This window comes from Macrobrachium nipponense, chromosome 43, assembly GCF_015104395.2.
Source record: "Macrobrachium nipponense isolate FS-2020 chromosome 43, ASM1510439v2, whole genome shotgun sequence".
Taxonomy (NCBI): Eukaryota; Metazoa; Arthropoda; class Malacostraca; order Decapoda; family Palaemonidae; genus Macrobrachium; species Macrobrachium nipponense.
The window spans coordinates 12288229-12314667 of NC_061104.1; the positions used below are offsets into that span (position 1 = coordinate 12288229).

Sequence of the window (26439 nt, forward strand, 5' to 3'; positions counted from 1 at the left end):
TGGCTCAGCTGACCGGTTGGTAGGCAGCAGAGGTGGCGCAGTAGAAGCTGCTGGCGCTGGGCCGCCGGGTGATCTAGTCTGAGTAGTCATGGCTGGAAAGATAGAGGCAAAGTTAAAAGGTAACAACACTGTGGCGAGTATCTTCGAAAGTATGGAATATGGACCTGCCTCAGAAGATGACAAAGTAGCCCAGGTATGATTAGCATTGAATGGTTCATGGTGTGATAGCTGTCGTTGTGTCTTATTCGCGTAATATAGTTCTGACGTCCAGTTTCTTAAATACTGTTGGGATTGATAACAACTTAAGGGGCCTCCTCTTGGGCGTTGTTGCCAGATCATGCAACCTTGCAGTGTGTCCAACATGTTTTTTGTCGTGCAGGAAGGCGGTTAAATTAATCTTCTATTTCCAGGGAAACTTGCATAATTTTATAAAAGCGTTTCCCGTATTTTAAGACAAGCAATAATATACCTATGGATACAAGGCTAATGACTGGCGGATGATAAGTCTTGTATTATATAATGCAGCCTCCTTTAGGGACGCAACTTTATATCTGTTTATTGTATAATTTTGAGAGGAAGTTTCGAGTTCGAGAATAACCTAGGCCTATTTTCGAAGTGCGATGACTACATTAACAGGGGACGTTTTCGGTGGCAAACTTTAGGCTTTTATATATATAGAAGAAACAGTAGAAGTTCAAGGAAAACTAAGTTACCAAGCCCACGCAATGGGAACAGTACATTTGTATATGCTAACAGCGTAAATGATAGTCCTAACTATATATGTCTAACTCATGATCATTGGCAGTAAAAGAACTACCGTAAGTTGTGTGAAGCATAAAGGAATAGGTGTGCATCATCCCAAGAAAAATGCCTTTTGCATACTAGGCGATAATTAGCCTATGCCAATTTAGGTAAGCACGAACGTAAGCTTCATGAACTGGAGCAGTGAGAGGCAAGCCATTGCATAAGTTGGAATGGAATGATTAAATTTTAGGTTTCATATATTTTATAACTTTTATCAAATGTTAGTAGAGTGGCACTCATCCTGAAAGTTTATAACCTATAGGATTAAAAAGGTTAAATAATATCAGTAGCCATAGGTGTACTGTATTACATTAGCCACTGGGATGAGGCAAATTTTTAATCAAAATTATTAAAAACTTGAAAAGTTTGTTCATCGGGAAGTATGATAAGATGTTTTCACCTTAGTACATCATTATTTTCAAGTGTCAATTTTAGGTCCTAGCCTACATAATTTCAGTACATAAAGGGGTGAAAGTTTCAGTTTTCAGTGGTTGCTTCTTATAAATGACAGGTTTTGAAATGGTGTAACTAGAGAATGCAATCATATCATTAATACAGAAATTCAAAGTAGTATATTGATGTGGTACACAGCAGCTGAGATCTCAAAGTTATTCTGCTTTTGGAAAGAGTAGATGCAGCAAGGAACAATTTTTGATAAGTGGTATTAGGTAGATATGGCGGTAAAGTTATGAAGGCTGGTAGAAAGGACCAGAAAACCAGGGAGAAGGTCATACATGAAGACTAGACCATCCAGGAATATAGGCAAAAGAGTGAACATTACTGAAAAGAGTTTAGTTTTTATGCTTTTATGTCTAATCCAATAAAGGAAAAGTTATGTCGATTTTTTAATGCTGCTACAAAGCTTTTGAGATCATTTTCACTACGTATTGTATTAGTATTTTGGTAAAAGCTTAAGGAGTTCAGTTTTTTTTTTCCATTTCTAGATGTAGCCTAGGTTTGATCTTTGAAGCGTAGTCTAGACAGAAGTTTGGTTAAATTGTTAATTTTAATAATCCACTTTCAATCCATAGCCTAGGGAGAGACTGGAATTTATGGAAGGTAAGATCAGTAGTTATTAAAGAGGTTAACAATGTTATTTTGGAGTGCTGGCCATAACTTACATTGGCACTATATAAACACTTTTACATTACTTTGATTGGGTATGGATGGGTAAAGGTTTAAGTGGGCAGTTGTGGAAATGGATTATGCAGCAGCCTCTTATTTATTTAATTTTTTTCTCTGGGATGTAATTTTAAAAGTATTTTATTACTGCACATTCATTTAAGATATATTTTTTTTTTAATTTAGTTGGTGTATGCCCTATAAACAGTTTATATTATGAGCTGAGTTCTTTAGGCCATATTTTTTTCTTAACAGATCTTATCCTGATGCCTGCTTGGTTCGCCAGGTTTATTGGTATATACTAGAAATGTCCAGCGGGTCCCCAGAATTTGCAGTATCCATTCTTAAGCTTTTGTTAAAGTTAAGATTGGTAAGAGGCCTATAGCTTCTAGAACTGAACAATGTAAATAATAGAAGATATTCCATACATCATTGTGTTCATCATAACCTTTTATAACAGTTTTTTGTGTGGGGGAAAGTGTATGGTTGATGTAATATGGTATGGATTGTCGAGCAGGTTTGTCCATCATGTAAGAACATTGAGCTTGATGGACAAGGCCTTGGTTAACACAAATTCAGTTATTACTGCAGTGGATAACGTATGCTTAATAACAACTACAAGCATGAACTTTAGGTATTACTGTTCATGGTGTGGTTGACAGTTTGCTGGAATACCATTCTTGATTTAATAGAAAATGGAACTACATTAGTAATTGCTACATTGGCACATGTTTTATTCTTTGTTTGGGTGGTAACATACTGTAGTAGTTGTGCATTTAGAAGCCAAATTTAGTCTGGACATTGAAGACCTTAAGAATAGCCTAATTGAAACAACATTTAGTGGTCATAATTCATTATGGTCAGATTTTCATTTTATCTTGGCCTTTGGGCAGTTGCAGTTGTTGTATATAAAAGGCCATCTGAACCTCTGCAGTTGGCATGATGATGATGAATTTGAGAGACTATATAATTACTGCTCTTATAAAAGAAGGGAGATATGGTCAACTGAGATGGTCATTGACTAGGCCAAGGTGATGGAATACCACTTCCATTAGAGTCAAGATATGCTATTGGATTGAAGTGGGATTAAACAGTCAAATAGAGCAACTGTAGTTATCTGTAGAAAAAAAGTTGTACTAACTGGTTTTTTAAATGTTTTCATTGTTCAGCACAATACTGCAGTATTCACATAATTTTAAAGCCAGTTGCATCCTTCTAGGCCTGTGATATTAATCTACTGAAATTGCCAACCATCATGTACATACAAAAAAAGCATTTATTTGCTTCAAATCAGTACAGTGGTGAATACTACATTCAGGTTATGGGCACTTTTTTTACACTTGTTCTGGTTATGGGTAACCTTATCTTATAAACATACTTTTAATACCTTTATTAAGATCATTTACTTGATCATGAATTACATACAGATGACAATGGATGCTTCATTATAGATGCTGTAATGCTAAAACACTGCTTAATTTTAAGGTAAAATAATTTTTTCTTACACAATAATCTACTAAATAGGTACTTGCAAAATTACAGATAGCGTTTTCTTGCACAGATTTATTAATGAAAATTTATGACTTCAGGCATGGCTAGATGATCACAATAGGAAGTTTGGTCATTTCATCAATAACAAGTGGGAGCACCCTGAAGATCGCAAGACGTATGAAACTAAAGATCCATGTCGAGGTACAGTCTTGGCATCAACAGTTCAAGGTACCAAAGAGGATGTTGATTTGGCTGTTAATGCTGCCAAAACTGCTTACAAGTCTTGGAGTGCCCTGTCAGGTCATGCTAGAGCGAGGTATTTGTACAGGTAAGGCCACGTGAATGTAACTGTTAGCAGTTGTGTTGTATATATAGAAATACAGTATTTTGAGAAAATAAAGTTTTTACACGTTAGAATCAATGAATCATAAGTACCTATATAAAAGGAAAATTCAAATGGTGATGTAAAAATAGCTCCCAGATTAATTTAGTTTTGTGAAGAACGTAGTTTACCAAATGCTTTAGTCATTCAATACTTGACTTGGAGTTCTGTTTACTTTTGTCCCTGTTCCTTAGTCTCCTATTGCGGGCATAAATTTTTAGTAACGGTAGTTATCCTTGTATAGCACTTTACTAGGAGTGCCCTTAGGAATATTGTCTGTTTTTTCCTCCTAATGGACATGTTGGATGATGTTTATAACTTGGACTCATAACCAGTACCAACTTCCAGCATACTCCATTTCCATGGGCCAAACGCTATGTACCATGTCACAGAAAATATGGTACACAGAATATTAACAGATTTCTGTAATTTATGGTTGTCATGAGGGATTTAATGTGAGGGGGAACTGACAGAGATTATCCTGAAGATTGATATATAAGTTAAAGAGATCAATTCACAAGATTAAGGATAGATTCATCTTGATAGTTGGACTGACGAGCTGAGAGAGGTAGCATAAAATGTGGCAGGAGTCCTGAAGTGTCTTGATTCATGAAATTTTTATCTGTAAAACCAAGTACTAGCATAGTTTTGGCTATTCAGAAAAACAAGGCACTAGTGTGGTTTTGGCTATTCAGAACTTGTGCATGAGAAGAGGGAATCGGAGGGGTTGGATGGCCCGAAGGGATGGCAACAAATACACTTGAGTAATGCCACAGTGTATAGATAAGGTTTTGAAGGCATGGTAGTAACTTTTGCAAATGTAAGACTAGCTTACATGTGATACACAAAGTAAGATAAGCAAGGTGCTTATGCAGGTGTTGTGAATTGTAAATGGATAGATACTGAAAGCATAAGGTTACTGTTGGGGTGAAAGTCTTTATTTAATGGGATATGGCATAATAATAAATAGTAATAATAAAAGGTCATTATAGTACTAGATACATATACGTATACCTACATTAATTTTAGCCTAAAAAATGATTTATGGACTTAATAATCCATTTAGAAAAAAATTCAGGTGCTTACTTTCCTAATAATATTTACTAATTACAAAGCCCTTCTAATAACCTTTGGACAAACATGTTATTCTTTAAACATATACGTATTATAATTTGTTCCGATACGTAATACAAAACCATCGGTCCTTTAACAATAGGAAGTAGCTAGCGGCAGCTGGAACGGTCGTAAGCTTCGAACAAGGGGAGAACGGTAGTTAACTGCTTGTCCGACAGTCGCGCGCCGCGCGACTGGGAGGTAAACAAACCACTTTTGCTTTCGGCCTTGCGGGTGTGAAGGACGTGTTCGTCATCGCTCTCTGCCCGCTTCATCGTCGTATGCTTTGTTTATATTGTGTTTTCTACTAATGGTTTGTTGAAAATGAAACTGTAAGTACACTGTTTTCATTTTCATTACTTAATTATGAACCAACATGGAGTTATCGCCGTAGATGCGGCGATTTCCTCTCTTCATGAATTGAACCCTTGAATTATGTCTCGGTGCCGAGGGCGGGGGGCGCGCTCGCGCCGAGTCATGTATTTTGGGCGAAAGTGTGTAATTGAAAATGTAAGTACTCTTTTCATTATATTTTTGCCCTGTGCGTTCGTACCGAGAGTGTGATTGCGCTCGGCACGAGCCTTTTAATTTTGTATAATAGAATGCAATGAAAGTGGATTCGCAATTGCAATATTATTTTCATTTATTTATTTACATGAATTTAATTTGGATCAATTTTCGTTCTTACCCGGGAATTGATCCTTACGATTTTTTTATGTGAAAATGAAATCGCAAGTGCAGTATTCTGTTTCATTTTCATATATATTTTATGATAGCATCATATTATTGGATCAAGTTTCCGTTCTTACCCGGGAATTGATCTTTTCCCCTTTAAGTTCTATGAAGTGAATCGCAAGGGCAGTATTCTGTTTCATTTTCATATTACTTTTCACTGCTGTGCGGGGGTAAGGGGTGGGGAAGCGAAGGTCTGCCAGGAAGTCGTCGGAAAGCTCTCCCGCGACTCCCTTGGTATCCGATTCTTCGTCTTCCTTCCTGCCCCCCGCTCAGCTTCTTCGTTGTATTTTGTATTTGGGGTCTTCCTTGCGTTCGGGGTGGGGATGTCTTCCCCCCCCGTGCGTGAGGGAACCCCTCTTACTAATCTATCTATGTTACCGCAGGTGCTACATCCGTGGGAGACGACCTTGGACAGGTATGGACCACCGCGGAGGCAGGGCGTGCCTAGCATCCACTGGGATGCTGCAGCGTCTAGCAAGGTCTGGTGGGGCGGTCTCCACTACTACCACGGCCGCTTATGCTGCTCCCCCCCTCCTGGTCTACACTCCCCATGCTGTGTCGATGACGCCGTCTGCCGCTACTAGGGCCGCAGCCGTACCGAGGTGGGGTTGCCGCCGCCGCCTGTTTTCTTCGTGTTGCCTGCCCCAGACTTCCGCTGTTCCAGCAGCTCGCCCCTGGACCGGCCGCCAGGACCAGGTTCCGCTGGCTGCCGATGATTCTACGAGGCGATCGCTGGGCCTGCCGTACCTGCCGCTGATGTGATTCCCGCTGTTGGCTTGGGCTGTCCCTTCTGGGTTCTACCGCTGCCGCTGTTCCTGCCGCTACCTGAGCTGGTTGGCTGTTCCTGTCGCTCCTAGTTCCTGTGCCTGTCCATGCTGGTCCTGCCCCACGGTTGGTGTCTCCCCAGTCCCAGGTCCTTCCGGACAGGTGCAGTCGGGCCGTGTTGCTTCGGCAATAGCCCCGGCTCCGGCCTGGATGGAGGACCTGACGACTGTCCTCGTGAGCTGACGAGGAAGAGGAGAAGAGGAAGCTGTCATCTTCGTCTTCATCGTCTGCTGCTGCCTCTTCCCCTTCGACTTCTAAGGCCCATAAGCCGAAGAAGAAGAAGGCTGGCCTTCCCCCTAAGAAGTCTCCTTCGGGAACTTCTAAGGGCCCGTCCCACCTCGGTGGGACGGGGGGGGGTCCTTTCTGCTGGTCCTCCTGCTCCTTCGGAGCGGGGCCCGTCTCCCCTTCCGTAAGGAAGAGATAGACGGGGACCAGAGGAGTATCGGTTAGCTCTGGTACTTCCTCGCCTGGTGCTAGCGGCGATGCCGCTACGCCAGGTCCCGGCTCGGTCTCTCGTTCGCGAGAGATCCCGAGTGTACGTTCTCCCTCGGGAGACCGTGCAGCCAAGTTTCGGCGCCAGAGTTCGCTCGGCGCCAAGACGCGGCACGGAGCAGAAGGCTGGTGAGAGACGCTCAGGTGACTCTTGCCAGGCCAGCGGCCGCTCTTGCAGCGACCAGCTGGTAACCCGGGTTTTGGGTTCCCCCCTAAGAAGGCTCCTTCGGGACCTTCTAAGGGCCCGTCTCGCGGGTCCGGTGATTCGGGTGGGGAGCCTCTTCTGCTGGTCCTCCTGCTCCCTCGGGAACAGGGCCCGTCTTTTCTTCTACCAAGGAGAAGAAGACGGGGACCAGAGGAGTACCAAGCTTCGCTGGCACTTCCTCGCCTGGTTCTAGCGGTTCTGCCGCTAAACCAGGATCCGCCTCGGCTTCTCGTTAGCGAGAAGTACCGAGTGGACGGTCTCCCGCGGGAGACCGTCCAGCCAAAGTCTTGACACTCGAGCTCGCTCGCTGCCAAGACCGAAGCGCGGAGCAGAAGACTGGCGAGTGTCGTGCAGACGAATCTCGCTAGGCCAGTGGACGCTCTCGCAGCGACCAGCTGGCTGCTCGGGTTGACGTGACGGTCGCTGACCAGCCACGGGTTGAGGCAAGGAAGGGGTCCCCGCGGTCGTCGGTACCGGCCACGGCTGGTACCAGCGGCTCGACGCGCCGAGAGGACGCTCGCCGGTCTCACCGCGACAACGAGCCTAGCAGGTCACCTGACGCCGCTCCCATCGGGACCGGGCGGAGACGGTAACCAGCAACAGCTCGCCTGACGCTAGAGATCAGCGTCGACGTTCTCAGACGAGCCTCTCGCCCCAGGCGAGCGGCAAGGCTAGGCCTGCTGCTCGATCGCCACCCGCGGGTGGACGATCAGCAGCAGCCCTCCAAGCACGCTGGTCCTGCCAGCGAGCTAGGGGGGAGCGTCAGGTCTGCCTCTCCTGTACCTTCAACCTCCTCGGGCTACACCGGGAGGAGCGAGGTACCTATGAGTGATCGCGAGAGGTGCGCCGCTCGCGATCCCGCTATGACGCCGTATGGACCAGGCACGGTTCTAGGACCGACCAGGACATACGCGCAAGTAGCTGGAGGCGACCCGTCAGGGGTCTGCCGCTGTTCCTCCTTCTGAAGGAGGAGTATCTCGGGATCTGTTCTTGTTGGAGGGACTGGACGGTCCTACTCCGCAAGACACGGTTACTCCCGAGATACAGAGGAATTTGCAGAAGTCATTAAGCTGATTCGTCAGCATAATGACCTTGCGGAAGGATTGCCGCTCCCACCAGCAGAACCCACGTCTCTGCTCGAGTCGTTTTGGGGCCCGAGAGGGAACCCAAACCGACGGTGGGTCTGCCGCGATCGGAACTTGCTGATTCTGTCTCGAACCAGAGTCTCTCGTCTCCGGACAAGAAGGCTCTCTCAGTTCTGGCCGGTCGATCAAGCTACTTCCACCTCCTCTACTGCGACAGCGGCGTTTCTACGTGTCTTCGGACACCGTATTTAAATACTCCTTCGGTCCTCCTGAGAGGTTTCGACCTCGACGAGGACTGGAATGAGTCGGAGGACGGTATCGGCTCTCTCCTGTCAGGTGTCGATCAGCCCCACCCAGACGACGTTCACAGTGGCGGCAGACCCTTACCTACAGTGAGAGTTCGTAACCCTCCGCGGGAAAACGTTTTCTCCTGACGATACGTTTTCCCAGACTCTGAGAGGCCATCGCCGCAAGGCGATGGCTGTTCCTACTCTTCTCCAACTGCTAGTTCCACTGGGGAAGGCGAGCGAGTATCCAATTCCTCCCCCATTCCCTCTCTCCTTACGGTTACGAGGGAAAGGGGAGGGATCCTACAGAGATTTCTCTGTAGGATCCCACGTTCGGGACTCCGCTACCGGGGGGACCTTCGGGTCCTACCTGACGTAAGCCCCGGTCGTTGAGGAGGAATCCTGCCCCATTCTCGATTTCTACGGGAATCGAGAGGACCACCAGCCGATATCGCTTGACGAATTCGGTGGGGGTTTCGCAGACTGCTTAGAATTCTACGGAATTTCTAACGCATTCAGTGTTCGAGTTTTACGATCTCCAAAACACTTACACGCAGAACCACGGTCCAAAGTGAGCGAGACGAGAATCCCCGACCCCGTATACACGATAATCGGGAACCTCGCCTATGCTCGAATTCCTGGAATTTCTAGCATTGGGAAGAAGACTGCTGCTGAAGAAACTATCTCACAGTAGGCGACCAACCTGGACTAGAGAAGATCGGACGCGGGAATATCCAGTTTGGCTTGAACTATCGTCTTAGTATTCTGTTCACCATTGAAGCTTTCCTTCGAGGAAGACTTCTCCTTCACTCTCTTTGATAGAGATCGAAGGTGGTCGATCTCCAATCCTTATTTTTGTTTTCTTGAAGGAAAGAATTTAGGATGGAGATCGTTGTTCAGAATCCTACAAATATACTACGTATATTAACCTCGCGACATGATTCTACTAAGCAGTTGAATTGTCCGAGGGGTAGGCGCATATCCTAGTTAATCTACGGATTGCGACTTATAAGAGAAGTATTCTAATTGAACTGCAACTCGGGGTTGCCTGCAACCTCCCAGGAGTTTTCAGTTTCAATTTTATATACTTATGGTTTTGTCACGACAACACCATTTCAACTTTTATATTTACCGAAATTCGTTTCGCCTAAATATAATTGCTCGAGCATATCTTTTATGCTCGGTAGTTCTAGCCGAACGCATTCCCTCGTGGAATAATGGATTACCTGGCAACTCAGGATGACGAGTCAGCGAGAGCTCAGGCTCAACTACTGCGTATTGAACTGCCTGATAGCAGCTCAGTATCAGCTGGGCCTCCGATATGCACGGTCATGTATGTCTCTCTCTGCCCTGCTTTGATTGACTACCGAACCGTATCTCTGCCCAACAATCATGGACTTAGGTCTCTGATTAACGGGGATTCTCGCAATAATGAAGGACCAGCTACTGCTGTGACGCTAGATTCCATCGCCTTCGACATTGCGAGAATTTTCAACAGAGATATCTCTTGGACTCTTTCATCTTCTGTTTACCGCACGGTAACGAAGTCTGTACAAGTCTCCCGCTGCATCGCACTGCGATAATGCGAATGGATTTTGCAGACATCTGAGTTTGTCTTCAAAATATCTCTTATTCGTAGGTGTACAATTGTTCATTGTTCAACGAATTACGAGATGTGTCAGAAGACATCGCCTACTCTCCGACCTGACAGCTCTACTTCCAAATGTTCAGCCCATGAGAAGCAGTTCTTCAGGCGGCTTTTCTGTGTTTTCATTACTGAAGAACGCCCCGCTTTCATTGCAACTACGACTTCTCACCGGACAGCAATGAAATAGCGGTTAGCGTTTTCAGTCATTTGTAAGCACAGGTTATGAATCTTGAGAATCCTTCTCTCGATTCATCTGTGAAGACGTAGGTTGCATTCAATATCTACCTTCGTCTTCAACGGTACATAATGTTGTTTCTCCTTAGCTGAGATTCAACAACCATGAGATGTTTTACCTTCAGGGACCTCGGTCTCTAGATGGCAATTGACTTTCGCCTGTTGGGCACATGCCTTAAGAGAATCATCACCTCGCTGTCCGGCATTGGTGACAAACAAATACATTATTTGTTTGGTCTCTCGGCATAACCCTTTTAAAGGCGAGGTCACGTGACTTACTCGGATGCCCTTGGACAACTTGAATGCCGACCGAACGCAGTCAGTCGGCAGCTGTCAGAGCGGCCACCGAGTCAGTTACGAACTAAGCTGTTGACTTAGTTCGGTTGTTACAGAGCAATCATTACTTCGTTTTAATAGCTTGTCACAGTACCCATACCATTGACACCCACCATGGAGTGTCGGTGTCCTATCCACTACCGAGAACTTCGCTGCATGGGGATAGGAGGATGCGAGAGACTTCGTGGCAAACGGACAGACCAGTATGGGTACTGGACATCACCGAAGTAGAGAAGAGGGATAGGTCATGCGACTATTTCCTTCTTTTCCTCTGAAGAACTGCATGACTTCTCCTGCGAAGTCAAGCATCCAGGGGATGGGGATCCGTGACGCTCGAGTTTCGTACCGAACTTGTTCGTAGCGAAGACTCAGAACCCTTCGGTCCCTGACGATTGGTTCGAGTCGTTCACAATCCCCTCCCTAATGCACTTCACCGCCTTCGATGCGAAGGAGATGCTGCCTTGTCCGCAAGAACTTCTCCGTGGCGCAGGTACTGAAGGCAGGGGTCTGGTCAACCAGACCACATGCCCTTCCTTCTACCTTCGAGATATTGCCCACAGGTCCTTGGATCTTTTTCCTTGGGACCCGTGGTGGCTGCTCAACACGTTGTGTAGCGAACCCAGACCCTCGCAGGCTGAACAGCATCGAGTCCTGGTGTGACCATAAGAATGGATGAGTGAATGAGAGTGTGACTGGCTCCTCTTCCCATCTTTTTCTTCCCTCTACCTGGGTTAGAGGGACACGGTCGTCACCCTGCTGGATAAGGACAAAGATGCAGGTGAGCTATCAACAGAGCCCATCCTATCCCTTTCAATAGGGATAGGAGCGTATATCCACCACTTCCTCCAACAAGGGGGAGGAAGTGGATGCCAGCTTGAGACAACCCATACTTTATGTTGCCTCTTGCAAACAGGAACAAGTTCTTGCTTGCTGGTACGAAGAGATACGCTTGCCTCTCTCTTAGTACTCGGCCCAGAGGTCTGACCATTGATCCTGCGGTGCACACCCCGATCAATCGGACAGGAGGCTTGGATCCCTCCCTCGCTCTTACGACCAGGGAGGCATTCCAGGGATGGACGAACACCAGTCTGTTCATCAAAAGACTCAGATTCCTCCCACCAAAGAAGTGAGTCTTCCTATTGTTAAAGGACCGATGGTTTGTATTACGTATCGGAACAAATGACAATTTGTCGAAAATTGCATTTTTCCTAACTATACAAACCTGAGGTCCTTTACATATAGTCCCTCCTCATGCCACCCCTCACTCTGCGTATTTTGCATGGGCCAAAAGCAAAAGTGATTTGTTGGCCGCGCGACTGTCGGACAAGCAGTTAACTACCGTTCTCCCCTTGTTCGAAGCTTACGACCGTTCCAGCTGCCGCTAGCTACTTCCATTGTTAAAGGACTCAGGTTTGTATAGTTAGGAAAAATGCAATTTTCGACAAATTGTCATTTTTGGGGGAATATATATTTTTCTTTCATTTTTTAGCATCCTTATCCAAGTACATAGCCCTTCAGAATATTCTTGAACCTAGGTTGTGAACCTCTCTGAATTTTGATAAGTTAAACTAAGATATGTAGTTGCATATTATGTGAATTTTTATCAGTTAAACTAAGATATGTAGTTGCATGTTGTGGTTTGTTAATGCCTGTTTGATAAGGCAGTTACCATTTGGTTTGGATTGTTCTTTCTGGATAGTGAGTATTGACTTTCTATTGCAGTATTGCTCGTCATGTACAGAAACATGCCCGTTTGATTGCTGTAGTGGAAGCCCTTGACAATGGAAAAACAATCAGAGAGACGCGAGATTGTGACATTCCTCTAGTAGTGCGTCATTTATATTATCATGCTGGATGGGCACAGCTGATGGATAATGAGATGAAAGGATGGAAGTCCATTGGTAAGGTTTTCTATCTTTTGGGTATGAAAGTTTTTATTAAAATCTAAGCATTCTTTATTTACTAAAGTCTTTATCATTAAACTGGAGTGATAAAAAGGAAAAGATTTGTCCCTGCTTTGTGAATATTATTGAGAAGTAAGGTTGCTAAAGCAGAGAATAAAAGTGTGAACTTGAAGTAATTATGGTCAGATGGGCATTTTGTTTGGGAGGGTTCATGAGAGCATTTGAGAATAACAAATACTAAGTTAGATGGGCATTACTAAAATAGGGGTCTAGAGAGAGTGAAGGTACTATATATTGTATTATGGCATTGCCAAGAGTGAAGGCAGTAACAGTTATGGAATGAGTATCTTGTAGTGGGTGATTGTTTTGTCTACCAAACAGATCCTGGAAAGGATGTTTGAACTCAGACTTTGTATTACATACAATAGTTTGCTTGCCTAATAAACTTTTTTGTCTGTTGCAGGTGTAGTTGGTGCCATTGTACCATGGAATTTCCCACTGATGTTATTAGCTTGGAAAGTGTGTCCAGCTTTAGCAATGGGAAACACAGTTGTCCTCAAGCCAGCAACAAATACACGACTCTCTGCTCTACTGTTTGCTGAAATATGTGCCGAAGCTGGGTTAGTATACTGAACTAAAAATTTAAATGTACTGTATTTTATATATTAATGATGTGTTTGTTGGCATCTTTCAGAAAGTTCTGATAACTGAACTAGCAGAGCTAAAAAAGTTACCAGGAAGGAAGCCATAAATTATTTTGGGGACTAATTTGGTCTTTGTTTTGGGGACCAAATTAAAATTTTCCACTGGTTCATCTAATAACTTGTCCTTATTAGTGAATGGTGGGAACAGTTAACCAGCCAGCAACACAAGGCTACTAAGTAACTGTTTTTTTTTGGTTAAAATTTCTTGTCGAGATATCAGACATCATTGGGCCCAAGTTATTTTTTTGCTCAAAAATATGAAAATATCCTAGGTAACTTGACAGTTCCGGTAAAGATCCTGATGGGTTTGCTCATTTGTAAAAAACTAATTTGATTCATTTATATAGTATATATATTATCATGTATGTATACATATTATTATTGCTAAACTTCATTGGCAATTTTTTTCTTCTATAGGTTACCTGCTGGTGTATTCAATGTAATTACTGGAGGAGGAGCAATGGGGTCTACCCTGGCAGTTCATCCGGATGTTGATAAAGTTGGCTTCACCGGCTCGACAGAAGTTGGACAGATATTGAGGCAGGCTACAGCAGGAACTGGAAAAAAGCTCTCTCTAGGTATATCAAATTACAATTTTTATGCATCTTTTCACTTATTTCTCTTATGGAAAATGCATTGAAGAGTTGAGAGGATTGGATTCAGACTCAACATAGCAAAGGAAAATCTGGTTAATGTAGTTGTTAGCCAAGCACCGTTAAACTGAACTGAAATGCCATGAACCAATGCTGCAGTTAACCTGATACTCCCTTTTGAAAATGTAAAAGGGGATCATAAAAGTGAACAGGATGTTTGTTGTAAAAGAGGGACCAATAGAGAACAAAATGGCTGAAGAGGTTAAAAGGGCTCTTGGAAAGATGAAAAATGTAAAAGCACCAGAACCACAGGAATAAATAAAAAGCCAATTAGCCATGAGTTTAGTAGAGTACATGAAAACTAGACATAAGGAAAAGATAAGACTGGGTAAAGAACCTTATACTAGAGGAAGAAAAAGGATGTGCTGTAATTAGGAAACTGAGAAATAAAGACTGCTTGAGCATGCTATGAAAATGTTGGAAAAGGGAATGGAGGAAAGGCTGTGAAAAAATGATAAAATTGAAAATTGTCAGTTTGGCAACATGTGAGAGATCTACAGTTGAAGCAATTTGATAACTACAGGAAAAGTACAATGCCAAGAGTAAGTGATTCAACCACATATTTTCAGAGTTTGATAAGGCTTTGACAGGATACCAAAAGAAATATATAAATGGATATTCTTGTACAGGGAACCAGAAAGACTATTTACGTTAGTGATGTTACCCTACCATAACACCATATCTGGAGTGATGATGGTGAAAAGTGTATTAATAGAATTTTAGTCAGCTGTTGTTATAATCCATGAATGATCACCTGTAAGTCCTCTGCAGTTACATCACCAGTAAGCCCTCTGCAGTTAACATAGTAGTGGAAGAGGCTACAAAGGATTACAGAAAAGGGCAACCTAGGGAATTAATATATGCAGGCTACCCAGAAATAGCAGAAAACATTGCAGAGGAAGTGTTAAAAAGGCTTAAAAAGGTGGAAGTTTAGAATGGAAAAAAAACTAAAATCCAGCACAAGCAAAACTAAGTTTATGTTGAATGGAAAGGAAGCATAAGATAAAGTATAACCGGGGAATTGGCCACATCGTTATTGTGGGAAAGGTGCTGAAGTGAACTGTGTACTATTGTGTACTGAATGTAATCCATGGCGTCACAAGATCTTAGTAATACAAAATATACATGTAAAAAGATTTTAAAACCCAAAATATAAGAGTAAATGAGGAATAGAAGCATACATATTGAGAACTCTGTTGTTTTGATAATTAGGAAAAGTAGGGCACTTTTGTTACCCCTGTGACTGTAGTTTGTGAAGACCTGTAGAATTATCACCCTCCATTCTTTTCTACCCTGTATTATTTCTACCTGACCTAACATGTATAAGTCTTCAAGCATCTCCGTCTGCCAAGAGTTTCTGGGCTTTCCTGGAAGACAGGCTACTTCCATACTGACTGCTTTCCTGAAAAAGTTTTCTTTCATCTCTTATCATATGCAACCTATCTGTCTCCTTTCCTGCCTTTGGACTCTTATCAGGTCCTCATTTTATAATAAAGAACAATCTTACTACTGTACCCTGACCATGAATCTCAACATTCTTGGTCACACCTTTTGAAATTTCTTCCATTTTCCTTATCAGTGCTTTAGTTCTCTTAAGTCTTCCCTTCCTACCAAAAATTAATGTTTTTGATGAGTTTGATATGATGTATTTTTATTTCAAACTATATCTAATAGACTTTTAGGAATGATAACCTGATTGGACACAGATTTCTACAATAGGGTTTTGCAGCAGTTGGTAATTGGCCCAAAAAACCAAACTGTGTATGTACATTTTTACACTTAAGGTCTGGCTGTTTTAACTGCCTGAAGTTACAAGTTATGTGAAGGGCATTTTTAATTGAGGCATAGTAACTATATTATAATTTTGGCATTTAGTAGTTGGGGGAAGTAGATGCCTAAAGTACAGAACTAGGAGTTGTTCCGACACGGCATACAAACCTTCGGTCCTTTTACAATAGGAAGGTACTAGCGGCAGCTGGATAGGTCGTAAGCTTTCGAACAAGGGGTTCGGTAGTTAACTGCTTGTCCGACAGGCGCGCAGCGCGCGACTGGGAGGTAAACAAATCACTTTTGCTTTCGGCCTCACAGCGAGTGGACGTGTGTGTTCGACGCTCTCTGCCCGCTTCTCGTCGTTTGCTTTCATGAGTATTTGGTTGTGTTTGTGTGTGAACATTTGTAAGTACAATCATTTCCTCTCTTATTTCTTCAATTTTGAATTGATCAATAATGGACTCTCCACGCCTCGCTACCCCACAGGAGACTATGCCCGGGTACCGAAGGGCGTAAATGCGGGAAAGTTCCGATCTTTACCGGAGATAGACCCTCATATTTTGTGTGCTCGGTGTCGGGGCGCGAATGCACCCGAGCCGAGCCTTGTGATGTGTGTAATGATTGGTCGGAGGTGCAGTGGACTTTGTATGAGGGCAGGAAGAAGCGAAGGCCTGCAAAGGAGTCGTCGGGAAAGCTCTCCCGCGACTCCTTTGGTGACGGACACTTCGTCTTCTTTCCTGCCGCCCGACTCAACTTCCATGTCTCGCGCCTTCCCCTTCGGGGGGGGTGTCTAGGTCCCTTCTCTTCTCCTGACTTGTCTAGTGTGGAGGAGGGCGCTAGATACCCTGACGTCCAGTTGTACTCTGGGTCCTCTATCCGTTCGTCTTCGCTGGAGCGGGGTAGAGGATCCCCCTAATCACCCGACTTTTGCCTCTCAGGTGCGGTTGCCGCGAAGGATGACTCGGACAGGTGTGGGCATCGTTGGGGTTGCAGGGCGTGCCGAGTGTCCAGGGGCTGCTCTACCATCTCGCTGGCGCCGTGGCGGTCACCCATGCAACGTCCCTCGACCACCACCACGACCCTTACAACACCCGGCTACGCTTCACCTCCTCACCTGGTGTACACCCAGCACGCGGTCTCTGTGACACCCACTACATCGGTGCAGGGGCCAGTCGCCGTAACTCGGGGGAGTGTGATGCCGCCACCTGGGTTTGCCGTGCTGCCGCGACCGGACTTCGTGTGCCCGAAGAGCTCGCCCCTGGACCTCCCACCGGTACCTAGGATGTCTGTGCCGCTGGTCCGCCCATCTGGACCGCCTACACAGTCTGCCGTACCTGCCGTGAACACTGCTGCCGTTCCTGTACCTGCTCCTGCTGTCTCGTCTGCCGTTCCTGTGATGCCTGCACCTGCTGATGTTGTTCCTGTTCCTGGCGCCCGCTGCTCCCGATGCTGATCTGTTCGGACAGGTGCGTCCGGGCCCTGTTGCTTCGGCAACAGCAGACCCCGGCTCCGTCCCTGGATGACAGATCTGACGTCGGATCCTGAGAAGGTTGACGAAGAAGAAGAAGAAGAGGAGGAAGTGTCGTCGTCGTCTTCATCGTCTTCTTCTTCGCGTCGTCGTCTGCCGCCTCTTCCCCTTCTTCTTCTAAGGCTTCCCCCGCCCGAAGAAGGAGAAAGGTAAGCCTCCCCCCCCCCTAAGAAGTCTCCCTTCGGAAATTCTAAGGGCCCGTCTCGACCTCTGGTGAGACGGGGGGTTCTTCCGCTGGTCACCCTGCTCCTTCGGGGGCAGGACCCGTCTCTTCTTTTTTTTTTTTTTTCCATTTTTTTTAAGGAAGAAGACTACCCGGGGCCCGCGGGGGACGAGTAAGAGCCCCCTCCCCACCCCAAGCGGCTAACACCGGCACTTCCTCACCTGCTGTCAGTGGTTCGCCACAGCAACAGGGTCCGTCTCGGCCGCTCGTTCGCGAGAGGTACCGAGTGTACGGTCGCCTACCAGCGACCGTGCAGCCAGGAACCAGAACCTCTGAGTCCGCTCAGCGTCAGGTTCACGGCACGGAGCGGAAGACTGGTGACAGCCGCTCACGCGACTCTCACCAGACCAGCTCTCGCTCTCGCGGCGAGCAGCTGGCTACCCAGGGCGGACGGTGACGGTCCATGACTGGCCACGGGCTGAGGCTGGGAAGAGGTCCCCCCGTTTCGCCGGCACCCAGCCACGGCTTGGTACCAGCGAACTGACGCACCGTGAGGATACGCACCGATCTCACCGTGACAGTGGAGCTCGCCGGTCGCCTGACCGTCACTCTCACAGAGAGCGATCGGTACGGCGACCAGCACCAGCTCCTCTGACACACGAGACCGGGGCCGCTGTTCTCGGTCCAGCCGTCTCCACAGCGAAGACGGCTCGACTAGGTCTGCAGCTCGATCGCCACGCGGGTTGGCGATCGCCTGCAGTCTTCCAAGCCCGCTGGTTCTGCCAGCGAGCGAGGAGGGTAGCGTCAGGTCTGCCTCTCCATACCTTCAACCTCCTCGGGTTACACCGGAGGGGCGAGGGTATTGAGGAGTGATCGTGAGGGGTGCGGCCCTTCAGGATCCCACCACGTCGTCGTACGTACCAGGCTCGGTTCTCGGACCAGCCAGGTCGTACGCACAGGTGGTTGGAGGAGACCAGAGAGGGGTCTGTCGCTGCTCCTCTCCTTGAGGGAGGAGGGTCTCGGGAGGTGCTCCTGTTTGAGGGGACTGGACGGTCCGACTCCGCAGGACGCAGTCACTCCTGAGATCCAGAGGAACTTTGCCGAGGTTATTGCGTGATTCGTCAGCACAACGACCTCGGGGAAGGATCGCCGCTCCCACCCCATCCGAGCCCACGTCCCGGCTCGAGTCGTTCTGGGGCACCCGAAGAGGGAACCCAGACCGACGGTGGGTTTGCCGCGTTCTGAGCTTGCGGACTCAGTGCTGGACCAGGTTGAATCGCTTGTCTCCGGACAAGACGTTTCGCTCAAGTCTGGCAGGTCGAGCAAGCTGCTTCCACCTCCTCTGCTGCGACAGCGGCGGTTTTTTACGTGCCATCTGAAGACCCGATGCCGCCCAAACAGGTGACCCGGAGTTAGCCAGGCTAACTCCGGGTGTGTCTCTGCAGCAGCTCCTGTCCGAGAACCTGTGGTTCTCGCAGCAAGAGGCACTCGGCCTGGAATCTACCGCCATGGCAGCTTTCCAGGCCGTCTCCTGGCTAGATCTGTGGTCCCTCACAGTATCTAAGGTCGCAGCCAACTCCGGGGGAATTTCTCCCGAAGATGACTCGGCCTTTCAGGAGGACTTTGCCAGTCTGGGGGAAGAGCCATCTCCTTCCTTGCCCACCAGACGGTGAACCTGTGGGCCAACCTGGTTCTCCGACGAAGGGACGCTGTCCTTACTCGGGTTTTCCAGGGCGGCTGGGCGTGAAGCGGCGTTGGGACTTCGCAACGGACCTTTACGGAGTTCCCGTCTCTCTTCCCAGGAGAGATGGTGGACGCTGCGGTGGGGACGCTGCGGTGGACAGACGGCGCACTGACGACAGTGACCGGCTGGTTCACCAGGCGGTCTCGAAGGCTTCTGGGCAGCCTCGGACTGCGGCCAAGTCTAAGAGCTCGGCTAGCGCTTCCTCGGTGGCTAAGACGGTAGCTGCGTCGAAGCCCCGGGGAATGACTCTGTCTTCTTCGACTTCTGGCAAGGGTGGGGGCCGTAACCAGCCCTCCTCCCAGCCCTCCTCCTCCCGTGGATGCTCTGGGAAGAAGTCGAAGAAAGGGGGGAAACGCTAGGGACGGCGTTCCCCCTCACCTGCTGCCGGAAGTGGGGGGGTGCCTGGCCAGCCATTGGGCAACTTGGCAGCGCTACGGCGCCGAGACCTGGATTGTAGATGTCCTTCGGGAGGGATATCTATTACCCTTCGATTCTCGGCCACCCCTCACCTCCAACCCGGTCCAACAGCAGTCGTACGTTCCAGGGTCATCGAAGGATGTAGCACTGAGACAGGAGATCAAGACCATGCTGAGCAAGAGAGCTGTAGAAATCGTCACGGATCAGTCACCGGGCTTTTACAGTCGACTCTTCCTGGTGGAAAAGTCTACGGGAGGCTCGGCGCCCGGTGATAGATCTCTCTCCCCTGAACCGGTTTGTTCGCCAGACCCGGTTCACGATGGAGGGCGGCACGCTCAGTGCTCGACTCCATCAGGGAGAACGATTTCATGCTTTCATGGACTTGAAGGATGCGTATGTTCCAAATACCCATTCATCAGTCCTCCAGAAAGTACCTCCGCTTCATCCTCGACGGACGGTGTACCAGTTCAGGGCACTTTGCTTCGGTCTCTCAACCGCCCCCCACAGGTGTTCACGCGAGTGTTCACTCTGGTGTCTGCTTGGGCCCATTCGCACGGGATACGTCCCTGATGAGGTATCTCGACGATTGGTTAGTCCTGGCGAGCTCCCGCTCGCAGTTGCTACGGGACAGGGATCGACTGCTCGAGTTCTGTCGCGATCTGGGGATCGTTGTGAACTTCGAAAAGTCCGATCTCGAGCCCAAGCAAGAGGATGAAGTACCTGGGTATGCTGATCGACACGGTAGCAGGGCGAGTCTTTCCCGCAGACTCGCGGATCAGCAGATTCAGGGAGGCAGCCAACCAGTTTCCTGTCTCGGCAGGAACCAGGCAGCTCAGCGATGGCAAGTCGTGATCGGACACCTGTCGTCACTCGAGAAGTTAGTCCCTCACGGGCGTCTTCACTGCGGTCTCTTCAGTGGAGACTAAAGGAGGGTTGGTCGGACAGGCGACGGATCCCCCAAGCTTTCCAGTGTCACTGACACAGCGGAGGTGAGCAGGACCTAGCCTGGTGGCTGGACGACAGGAACCTCTTAAGAGGAGTGCCCACTGCGCACTCCCCCCCCGGACCCGACAGCAGCTGTTCTCAGACGCATCGACCGAGGGATGGGGTGGGGCGCACCACCTGGAGGAGTTGCTGACTTCATGAGTGTGGGACGAGAACGACAAGCACCTTCACATCAATGTACTGGAACTCAAGGCAGCGTTCCTCGCTCTCCAAGAGTTCCAGGACCGCTTGATGGGACACTCGTGGTGTTGATGTGCGACAAACACCACTGTGGTGGCCTACGTCAACAAACAGGGGGGACTAGTGTCTCTCCCGTTGTACCAGTTGACTCGGCAAGGTGCACGAGTGGGGCCGAGGCACACTCAATAGAGCTGTCGGCACGCTACATTCCAGGGAAGAGGAATGTAGTAGCAGACACGCTCAGCCGTCGGGATCGGGAGGTGATAGGGACCGAATGGTCTCTACACCAGGACGTGGCGGAAAGGCTCTTCGACCTGTGGGGGCGACCAGTCGTGGATCGTCGCCCACACCCGGCACAACAGGAAGCTCCAGGTGTTCTTCTCGGCCGTGCCGGACCCATGGGCAGCTGCAGAGGACGCTCTTCAACACCCGTGGGACAAACCTCTTCGCCTATGCCTTTCCCCGTTCAGCCTGATTCGCAAGGTGATCAGTCGAGCACTGGTCACCCCGAATCTCAGGATGATCCTGGTGGCTCCCAAATGGCCACAGGCCATTTGGTATCCGGACCTGCTGGCTCTTCTCGCAGCGAACCGAGAGAGATTCCCCCTGGCACAACCTTCTCGCCCAGCCACACGTCGAGCGTACCACCGAGCAGTCCGTCTATACGTCTTCACGGCTGGCTGTTATCCACCATCTCTTGCGAACGAGAGGCTTTTCTCGTAGCGCAGCAACAAGAGATGGCTGGGAAACGTCCCGTCAGTCCCTCTGCAGCTGTGTACCAGGGGAAGTGGGCCGTCTTCTGTGGTGGTGTCGTAGACGGGGTCTGTCTCCTCTCAGAGCCACTCTTCAGCAGGTAGCGGATTTCCTCGTTTTTCTTCGCCGAGAGAAGCTCCTCTCAGTCCCCACAGTCAAAGGATACAGAGCCGCCTTGGCGCTCGTCCTGAAACTGAGGGGATTGGACATCTCGAACTCGTTCGAGATCTCCTTGCTTATGAGGAGCTTCGAAAGGTCTTGCCCACCCAGGGAACTCAGGCCCCTGCGTGGGGATGTGACTCTCGTCCTTAGGAGTCTGACTCGAACGCCGTTCGAGCCACTCCGAGAGTCGTCAGACAGGGATCTGACCCTCAAGACCCTCTTCTTGCTGGCCCTGGCATCGGCGAAGAGAGTAGGGGAACTTCATGGTCTTTCCTATGATGTACGACACTCCAGGGGATGGGGATCTGTGACGCTCGATTTCGTCCCGAACTTCGTTGCGAAGACTCAGAACCCGTCGATCCCTGACGACAGGTTCGAGTCATTCACGATTCCCTCCCTATTGGACTTCACCGATAATGATGCGGATGAGATGCTGCTTTGTCCTGTGAGGGCGCTACGGCGCTATCTGAAGAGAACTCGACACCTCAGCCTGAGTGTCGACGCCTCTTCGTTAGCACCGGGGTCACCAAGAAGAAGTATCCAAGAACACTCTTTCATTCTGGCTGCGTGAGGTCATCAGGAGGGCGTATGAGGCTGATGGTAGTGACGACATCCGTACGTCCCGTCCGAGAGCTCACGAAGTCAGAAGTATTGGCCCCTCGTTGGCGTTTTGTAAGAACTTCTCCTGGCGCAGGTCCTGAAGGCAGGTGTCTGGTCTAACCAGACTACCTTTACGTCCTTCTACCTTCGGGATATTGCCCACAGGTCCTTGGATACCTTTTCCTTGGGACCCGTGGTGGCTGCTCAACAAGTGTGTAGCTAACCCCAGACCCTCGCAGGCTGAACAGCATCGAGTCCTGGTGTGACTGTGTGGATGGATGTGTGAGTGAGTGAGTGACTGGCTCTCTCTTCCCATCTTTTCCTCCTCCTCTACCTGTGGGCAGAGGGGCCGGGCCACGGTCGTCACTACGCTGGATGAGGACGAGATGCAGGTGAGCTATATGACAGAGCCCCATCCTATCCCTTTCACTAGGATAGGAGCAGAATATCCACCACTCCTTCTACAAGGGGGGGAAGTGGATGCCTACAAGAGTCAAACCCATGACTGTTTATATTTGCTACCTGTACAGGAACAAGTTCTTACATTGCTGGTACGAAGAGATACGCATGCCTCCTCTTAGTACTCGGTCCAGAGGTCTGACCATTGATCCTGCGGTGCACACCCCGATCAATCGGACAGAGGCTTGGATCCCTCCCTCGCTCTTACGACCAGGGAGGCTTCCAAGGTTGGGCGAACACCAGTCTGTTCACAAAAGACTCAGATTCCACCCACCAAGAAGTGAGTCTTCCTATTGTAAAAGGACCGAAGGTTTGTATGCCGTGTCGGAACAAATGACAATTTGTCTAAATTGCATTTTTCCTAACTATACAAACCTGAGGTCCTTTACACATAGCCCCACCTCATGCCACCCCTCACTCTGCAGTTTTTTGCTTGGGCCAAAAGCAAAAGTGATTTGTTTACCTCCCAGTCGCCGCGCGCGCGCCTGTCGGACAAGCAGTTAACTACCGAACCCCTTGTTCGAAAGCTTACGACCTATCCAGCTGCCGCTAGTACCTTCCCTATTGTAAAAAGGACCTCAGGTTTGTATAGTTAGAAAAATGCAATTTTAGACAAATTGTCATTTTTAGCTGAAAATCTTTCCACCGTAAACATATTTAAAGAAAATTACAGTTAACTTCCTTTTTAATATTGAAATGTCATAACCAGATAGTTCACCTTGTTGCATTACTAAATTTATATGAAAGAATGAAACACTTGACTAAGGATGACAATTAAAAATGAAATGAGAATGATATGTACATATGGGATTTTATGGTTGAATGTTTTAGCTGTACAGCTTTTAATGGCAGTCTGGTTAAATTGTCTTATTAAACATACCTGAACAACTTGTTCAATTTTCTTTGTCAGGTACTGTATTAGTATCTAAATCGCACTGTATGAATATCAACAGTACTGCACTGATTGTTGACCACAAAATTGTTAAATGCTGTGTTTATATAGTCTAAATTTACTGTTATTTTATTTTTTTCAGAACTTGGAGGGAAAAGTCCAGTTGTGGTCTTTGATTCTGCTGACTTGGACTCTGCAGTTGAAGGAGTTGTCGATGCTATATGGTTTAACCAAGGACAGGTAATGAAGAAATAAATTGACAGATTATTGTTCTTGTAAAACCAAAATCTTACTTCTCACAAATATATATTTCAGTAGTTTTAGATGTTAAAGGTTTATGTTTTAAACTTTAGTTGCTTGGCTAAGTGCTGGTGTGCTTAACGAGTTTATATTGAATGAATACCAGGAAAGACATATCCTATAAGTTCACATGCATGTGGTATCTTCCTAATGTGGCCTTAGTATAGTTAAAGGTTGTATTTGAAATAGAAATAGGTTTCCTGAATTTATCATCAGCGTTGCTTCCTTCACCACCTGATACAGGGGCCCCTGTGAAGTTACGCCATTCGTACCTTTCTTGTACATTATCTTCCCCAAGTCTATTCATTGCCAGACTACTCATAGTTCTCTTCCAGATAAGTCTGGGTCCTCCAACTATTACAGTGTCCACAAGAGCCCACTAAAGGGTTGCAGTTTATTATATGAAATTAATTTTCGTAGAGCAAAGCCTTCTTGCTTGGCCATTGAGAGTTTTGACAGAGTAGTCTGCTCTCTAATTGTATTGTATTATGGTATTTAAAAGTATATGCACTCATGATGCACCAAGTCATCTTTCACCTCCACCCTTATATAACTTGGTTCTCACGCAAGTAAACCTGAGTCCTCCAGCTCTTATGGTGCCCACGGGAACCCAGCTTATGTAACTAGATGGTATGAATGGTTAATTAAGTAGAAATGATTTACCCATACATGCCTGTAAGTATTTACAAAAAAAAAATTGAAAAAAGGCATAGATGAATACCTAAACCAGAAAAGAAATTCATGCAAAAAATGCTTAGAACAGGAGAATGGTGTAGCTATTTCATGTCTTTACTCCATAAAAGGAATACAGTATCTTGCTGAAGGTTACTCATGATGATGATGAAGTTGAAAAGTGGTGAATCCCTACTGTCCACACCATTTAATTGATAATAGATGAAGTTAACTAGCAAGTGATTTTTCAGCTAAAAGGTAGATAATTGGCTTATTGACAAAATAAAGGACAGGATTAGAATTCTGCCAGTACCAGGGTCAAACTTTTATTCTTCTGTGCTTTGGCAGAATTCTGTATATGGTTTTGAACAACATAAACAGTTCACAGTAGTACATTTTAACACAAAGGTTCACGCTATTGAAGGCTCCAAATCTCCGTCAGATGGATTTCTTGCCGTATCTTGTAATAAATTTAATAAATTCTCTTTACAGTGCTTTTATTACAACAGAATTATGTGCTACCACAGAAATTTTCAATGAATCATGAGTACTATAGATGCTTTGTTCAAAAATTCTCTTAAAAGTCAACAAGTCGATGTCCATTTCATTAATTATTGTGTATGGTTGTGTAATGTTGAAATGTTAATCTTTGTCCATCTATGAATTAAGGGAAATCAAGATGCTAATAAAGTAGTCAAGCTGATATTGCTGTAATCAGTTATACTAGTTATTCCAGTGTGGTTATTTTAGCATCTCTAAAACCCACCCTCATTAGTTAGTGATGGTTCTTTGTAAGAGTCCCCTAGGCCCAAACATTGCTTTGTCATTTTACTGGGCAATTCGTAAGAGTTGTTATGCATGACAGAATCATGTCGAACTGATTTTTAATAGAAATGTCAGAAATGGAATTTTTGTATTCTCTTAAGTATCAATACTGTCTTGTTTGGTTTCAGGTTTGCTCTGCAGGTTCACGTCTTTTAGTACAAGAAACTGTGTTTAGTACATTCATTGACAAACTTAAGCTCAGAATGAAGTCACTTCGGATTGGTTCATCATTAGACAAAACTCTTGATATGGGAGCAGTCATTGATCCATGCCAGCAGAAATTTATAGCAGAGTATGTTGAAGATGCGAGGAAGGAAGGAGCAGAGGTTTGTATTATATTTATAATTTTTCTTTAGCAGTTCTAATTTGTAAGTATTGTGCTTGCTGCTTCTGCCTGTTTGAAAGACATCTCTACCTTTTACACAATTGCTCCGTAAAGAAGTTCTTATTTGTAATTTCTACTGTATGACCATGTAAATTAGTAACCTTTTGTTTGTGGTAAAGACAGATATCATAGACAGTTTTGTTTGTTTTAATTTACGTTAATTTTATTCATTCTCTTTATTCGCATCTTTGATTAATTCGCATTCTTTGACCCCATGTAGTTTAACTTCTGTAGGTTTTGCTTTTCTTTCTCAAATTGTAACCATTGAGAACAAATCCTATTTGGGGGAGCCATGTGAGTCTCTTGATCTTGTGAAATTACTCAAAAATAATTGTAATGCACCGACTTCAGTGCTTAATAATTGTAATGCATGGACTTCAGTGCTTAGTTTTTCATGTTTATATACTTGGGCCAAAACCAGTTTACGTATTACTATTACAGTATTTATTGGGATTTTATGTTGTGCAGTCCCTAGCAAGTGATTGTACTTGCAGGTTTACTAAAAAAAATTTCTATTTTTGCTGTGACAGTTGAAAAATATGATATTGTAATGATACAATTAAG

The 26439-nt window shown here is 46.4% G+C and overlaps 1 protein-coding gene across 1 annotated transcript; it reads left to right on the plus strand.

The window, feature by feature from the left end:
- On the plus strand, nucleotides 1-25846 carry LOC135213792 (aldehyde dehydrogenase family 16 member A1-like). The gene is made up of 7 exons (XM_064247920.1): nucleotides 1-193; nucleotides 3516-3745; nucleotides 12482-12660; nucleotides 13127-13283; nucleotides 13785-13945; nucleotides 23836-23933; nucleotides 25619-25846. Exons 1-7 carry the CDS (start codon nucleotides 89-91, stop codon nucleotides 25844-25846), a joined length of 1158 nt encoding a protein of 385 aa, XP_064103990.1. The 5' UTR covers nucleotides 1-88.
- Nucleotides 25847-26439: the final 593 nt, after the last annotated feature.